Raw genomic sequence first — 6,306 nt, forward strand, 5'->3', positions numbered from 1 at the left:
CTACTTAAATACATTTATTCTCTGCTATTTCATTATTTTTTACTTAAAAATTTTACTGTGATACACATCCACACAAACCATTAGCATTCATGTAAAGTTATTTTGCTTCTAACCTAGAAAAGGGACTGTTTTTGTCTTACGGTAGTAGCATGCTGGTATCCCCTCTACCTAAAGATTAATTTCTTAATGACTGGGTGCAAACTTACCTTTTGGGTTACCTTTTGTGAAAGAAATCACTTATCAAAGTGGCTAACGATCCTACCCAAAGATAGGCATTAGGTTCCCAATTCTGTATGAAATTATGATATACAGCAATGGAGACCAAACCAGGGCAGCACTTGGACACACTTAGTATTATACAGTAAGCAGCCCTGTTGCTCATTTAGAATAATCTAACGATAATGAAATCCAACCCAACCTTGGCCAAAATAGGAAACATGTAATGATAAGCCTGCAGAAGATAACCTTTTCAATGAGTATCACGTGTACACTAAACTTGAAAACCGAAGCTCTCCCTCAACGCTGTGTAGGCACCCGCCTTTTGCCACCCTGCCCGTGGCAGAATAATTAACTTGCCAGTTTTACGATGAATTTCACGGTTTTTCATGTCAGTGAAACCCCAACTCTCTTGCCTCACCTTCAAACCACCCCCTCAACCCGGGCGGCGGTAAAGACAGACCTCCACACCGAGGTTTGCCTCACAGAGGAGAAGGCGAAGGCGGGTGTTCGCCTGTGCACCCGCACGCCGCCGCACACCTTCAAAGCGGTCCCGCTACCGCGGAGGAGAGGGCCGGCGCCTATCGGGCAGGCTGCGGCGGCTCCTGGCCCCCGTCTGCGTGGCAGAGGCTCGAAGGCGGTGTGAGGGGAAAGCGCCCAGGAAGGAGAGGCGGGCGGCCCTGGGGAGGCGGGCGGCCCGGAGGAGCCGGCCGTCGGAGGCCCCTCGCGCCCTGCCGGCGCCCACCCGCGGCCCTGGGCGCACACGCTGCCCACAGCGCTCTCGGCGGCGGGCGGGGCTAGGCGAGGCGAGGCGGCGTTGGCGCCTGCTCGGCTCCCCGCCGCGGAGCGGGCCCGGGGTGCCCCGGCAGGTGCCTGCTCCCCGAGCGGCGCGGCCGGCCGGGCGGCCGGGGGCTGCGCTAACGCAGGAGTTGCGAAGCCCGGGGCGCTCGGCGGTGTCGGCGCGGGGCGCCGGCCGGGGGGGGGGGGCTGGCGGGCGGGCGGGCCGCGGCGGAGGGCGAACAGGCGAACGCCGGAGCTGCTACATCCGGGCTGCGGCGGCGGGCACCTGCCGCGCCGGGGGCCTCGGGTGACATTGGGCCTCGGCAGCTGAAGGGGGAGGACGGGCTCCGCAGCCTGGTAGAGAGCGAGACCTTCGTCTGCGCCCGCTGCCGCCATGTTTCGCGTTATGGTCAGCCACGCCAGGAAGCACCCCAGCGTGAGTACCCGGCGGCAGTGCCCCGGCGGCGCGGGGGCCCCGGCGCCTCGGCCCCGGCGGGCCGCCCCCCCCCTCTCTGCGCCCTCCCCTGCTGGCGGTCGGTGCCCCCGGCCCCGCCGCTCGCCCCCCTCCTCTCTCCTCTGTCTCCTTTCGCCCGGGATGCCTGGCCTCTCGGGTGCGCCGCGGCTGATCGGCGAGACTCGGCCAGGTCCCCTTTTCCCTTTGGTATGTGTGGGCCTTTCTGCTGCTGCAGCAGCAAGGCTCAAGGTGGTTCATCCGTTCTTCCTGCGCATCTTTTTTCCTCCACCCCCCGCCCCCGTTTTCTTACTTTATCATCCGGGGTGCAGACGGTAGGGGCTGTTTGGGGCAGCGGAGGGACTAACGTTGGTTCTTCAGAAACGTGCTGTTACGGGACGTTTGGTTGTTCTGCGTGTAGCAGTATTTTTTTTCATGTCTGCCTCTTCATAGCTGCTAGTTCCTCTCTGCCCCCAGGGATGCCCTGCACACAGGGAGCTTATGTCAGGGTTTTAGAGGGCGTGCATTATGGCTTCAAGTGTGTGAACTTGTTCTTTGGTTTGTCATTGCCGTAGTCAGAAATGATATGTAATAATGTTATTTTGTTATATTATGGTGTGACATTTATTTTTTTCTTTTGTCTGTTCTAGTTGATCCCTCTGTTTTTGATCATTGGATCTGGAGGTGTTGGCGCAGCCCTGTATCTCATGCGTTTGGCAGTGTTCAACCCTGATGTCTGGTATGTATAAAATAATTCGCAGCGCCCAGTTCTCTTCCGGTATGTACCAAAGTCAGCATCACTGCCTTGGTATTTATGTTTCTGGAGGCCTTAATGTCTTACTGCATTATCACTGGCACTAAGTGTCCGTAGATTTCCTTGATTTGGAGATTTGTTTATATACCATATGATATTTAGAGACTGCTGACAAAGGACCGTGTCTCTTTCTTTGGAAACTTATTTGGATGGGTGACTCTCCATGGTCTAATAGCTACAGTACACCCACAGATTTTATTTATTTTGAAGGTGGTATGATTCTCTTAGCGTGTTCTCATATCTTGCATTTCTGTCAATAGCTGGGACAAGAAAAATAATCCAGAACCTTGGAACAAACTGTCTCCCAGTGACCAGTACAAGGTAAAATGAAAAATACAGATTTTTAAGAAACGTGATATCAAAGGTGTAGTCTATTGCTTTAGGATGTGTGAGTGTATTGGAGAGCAGCTGAATGAGTGTTCTATTTTTTCTGCTGTGCAACATTTGTTTGTCTCTAGAACTCAGAGCAGAGAGAGACAAGTTTGAGGTCTAAAGCTTTCCTAGAGTTGGTTGATAATGGGGTGAAAGGAATCTATACAGAAGCAGTCATATATATTCCTCTGTAAGAAAAAGAGGAATTCTATGCAAAAGGAAGAGTATTCTAGCTCATAATACTCAGAAATAAACCACAGGGAGAAGGACAAAACGTCGTAAGTTCTGAACTAAAGCTTTCTAAGCTCTAAACTATTGGCCTTTATTCATGAGAAGCAAAGCAGGAAAATGGCAGTGTTTAACATAAACACTATCTCAGTTCTACAGTTGATTGTTTGAAAACAAAAACAGTTGTCTGAAACTGGATGCAATAGAAATGTTCTTTAAGTAATATTCAAGTTACTTCATTGAATTAATGAGGAAGCATGCAAAGATGTGTAAAAGATTTGGCAGTTTACAGAAATAATGTTTTTATCACATTTTACTAAAGTGGTATTTTAGTAGATTCCTGTTAAGAATATTTTAAGATTATTCTCAAACTACTAAACAAGCAAACCTACTATGTTTTAAAAGCTGGTGTCTGTTCAGTACCATACCTTACTATTCCAGTCATTAAGTGAGAAACCCCACACGCTCCAAAATAAAATATGTTGCAGTTCCCTTAAAGTTCCAGGAAGAACATAATCCTTTTTTTTCATTGCTGCTTCGGGAACGTTGCTGTTTCTTAAGTATCTAAAAGAGGCAAATTCAACTTAGTGCACAGCACAAATTCTTTTGAAGAGTGCATGCCTTGTGTAGCATTCCCCTTCTGTCTTAGCATGCAAACACAACCTCAGGGTTTACCATATTTGGGTGTGTGTATCATTGGGAATTTTTTTTTCCAAATCTGCACTGTGGGAAATGGCAAGGCTGATACAAGGCTGATACTCTAAATTGAGAATGACTGTTTAGTAAAAAACTCCGATACAACAAGTTTTCGCTTTTGATGAAACCATTTTTCTTTTATATAACTTCTCTTTGTCATGTCAACTTTCTCAGTCTTCCCAAAGAAAGGACTTGAAGACCAGATTGTTACTGTAGGAGTTGCACAGGAAGCTGTAATTTGAATGTGCTGTAGGCTGTTTTGTTTTCTCTGAGGAAGTTAAAAAAAAAATAAAAATTGAATTTGGGCATAACTAAAAATAATCAAGCTAATAGATAGGTTTTTCTTTTTTCTTTTTTTTTTTTTCTTTTTAAGAAAAAAAAACAACCTATAGCATCACATGCTTGATGTCAAGTCAGGCTGGAATGCCAAAATATGCTTTTAGACTGTAAATTTATTGTCCTCAGTGACTGGGCTGTTTTGAATTGCTAGTAATGGGATCCAGCTTTATTAATACAAACTGGGAGTGTGAAAGGGCCTGGTCTTACTTCCCTTCCTCCTTGTCATACCATGCAGTTCTAGATGCAGCTACTTAAACCAAATTTGGCTTTTGCAGCACTGCTCTAAATGTTCCCTCATGACACTATCTGTTCACATACTCCATGCTTTATGCTACTTTGCAAGCTAGGTATTGCCTTCGGTATACAGGAGCGCATAGATTTGGGGAAAAAAGGATAAACTTGGAAGTACTGTAAGAACTTTGTGTGAATGGACTTTTAATTCTGGGCATTAAAGAAGAGAGATTGTGGGATTTTCTCTAGTTGTAGACACGAGCATTGTCTCATTTTAAATGCAGAGCTTCTAATACTGTATGCAGAATGAAGATAATATAAAAAAGTTACTGCTGTTCAAAGTATTTATTTATTTTTGTCTAGTGTACAGACTCAACCTATGATTTCAGTTTCCTGACATGAGTTCAAATGATGCCTGTTTTTTAGTGAATACTATGGCAAATGGATAGTTGAGCTTCTTACTCATTTTTCCCCCCCTCTCTTTCCTAGTTCTACTCGGTTAATGTAGACTACAGTAGACTGAAAAAGGACCGTCCTGACTTCTGAACAACACACTCATCTCCCTAAGCTGCACAGAAAGGTCTTCCGGAAGCCGTCCGCACAATTGTCATGCTTAATCATCCAGGAAATAATCAAACATGCCTCACGCTGCACTTGCTCATGTGTTTGAAAGTGTCTTGATGAGGCTTAATAAATGTCTGAAACTTGACGTGTCTACTCTTTACTCCAATTTTGCAAAACGAGAATATCCTCCTATTAACAGTTTGTTCTATGATCAGTCAAATAGTAAGCAAAAGCCTGAATTCATGTTTCCTCAACAAGAGAGCAAAGTTGACTTGATGGGCTTTACGCTCAGTCTGTTGACTTCAGAGAAATAATTACATGTTCATGCAGTATAACAAATGGCAAGAACTTGAAAGCCAGTATTTATACGTGTGTGTATATATATATTTTTTTTTAATTGCACCTAAATTGTTCTACTTGCCACTTTAAGAAGTTTTGGTAGCAGACAAGTCAATGCTAACAAGTCATTGTCCAGCAGAGAGGCAACAGATGTTGCCATATGTTGCTGGAGGGAAGGAAAAAAAAAAAAAGCCAAGCTGTCTGCAAAAGGTTTCGTTTCTTTTCTTTATTTCTCTCTTTTTTTTTCTTTTTAAGTCATAAGCAGTTTGTTAATAAAAAAGGATGATCTTAAATATTTAAAAAATAAAATTCTAGGAATATATTCAAGATTTCCTGTGGACCACACTTTTGAGGAAGGAAAGCACACAGTAAGCAGAACAGGGTACAGGATTTGAGAAATAATTAGGTTTCCATGCAAGAACAAAAATATCTTTCAGGAAGGGCAATTTCTCATACTTCAGTACTTGGCTGAGTCTTGCTATGGGAAAACAAAAATGTCTTTGCAAGTCTGTAACTTATGGTAGGTTCTTCTTTGTGCTTTTCTGTGAACATCTGGTATTTCCTTGGGTACAGGATTTAATACTGGACTACCTGACAGAGTACAGCTGTTCCTGTCTTGATAGATTTCAGTCCACTTAAAGTGGACTCAGGATGTAGGTAACCATAGCTGCTGTTATAAATAATAAGGATAGATTCAAAGAAACTGAGTAGCAAGAACTTTTACTGGAGAAAAACTTCTGTGGTCATTGACTTCAAAATAACATATTTGCAAAGACTTCATATTTTATATGGAAAATTCTTACAGGTCAATTGGATGGGGTTTACTTGGTAGTTCAGATTACCTTCCTTTTTGTTATATACCAAAATGGTGGATTTACTTCCAGTTTTCACGTGCTGGTTTGAGAGGCTCTCATGGAGTCTGAAGAAGAAAATGAGTGTTATGACAGAGATGATGTTTACAGTGGTGGGCAAAGTCTGTAAGCATCCTTGGGGACTGTGGTTGCTATCTGAATCCAAATATTTTTAGGAAGTAGAACATTCTGTTGCAACACTTTTCATTTTCAAAAGTAGGTCGTGTAAAAATGGAAAGTTTTATAACTTGCTAGTTGGTAGTCCTTTTGGATTTTACTGATGTTATCGTGATCTTCAAATGCAGATCATTTCTCCGGACATTAAGAAAGACCGATATCCAGGATGTAAACCTGATTCTTGGTAAGGTGAGACAAGGTTGCTTTTGGTCACAGCTGAAGAGGGTATAGGCTTATGTCTTCCTCAA

At 44.2% G+C, this 6,306-nt stretch overlaps 1 protein-coding gene across 1 annotated transcript; it reads left to right on the top strand.

Moving 5' to 3' along the window:
- Nucleotides 1-1,262: 1,262 nt before the first annotated feature.
- NDUFA4 (NDUFA4 mitochondrial complex associated) lies at nt 1,263-4,836 on the top strand. The gene is made up of 4 exons (XM_049799254.1): nt 1,263-1,432; nt 2,098-2,186; nt 2,522-2,582; nt 4,617-4,836. The coding sequence occupies exons 1-4, from the start codon at nt 1,391-1,393 to the stop codon at nt 4,671-4,673; spliced, it is 249 nt and encodes an 82-aa protein (XP_049655211.1). The 5' UTR covers nt 1,263-1,390; the 3' UTR covers nt 4,674-4,836.
- Nucleotides 4,837-6,306: the final 1,470 nt, after the last annotated feature.

This window comes from Accipiter gentilis, chromosome 4, assembly GCF_929443795.1.
Source record: "Accipiter gentilis chromosome 4, bAccGen1.1, whole genome shotgun sequence".
NCBI lineage: Eukaryota > Metazoa > Chordata > Aves > Accipitriformes > Accipitridae > Astur > Astur gentilis.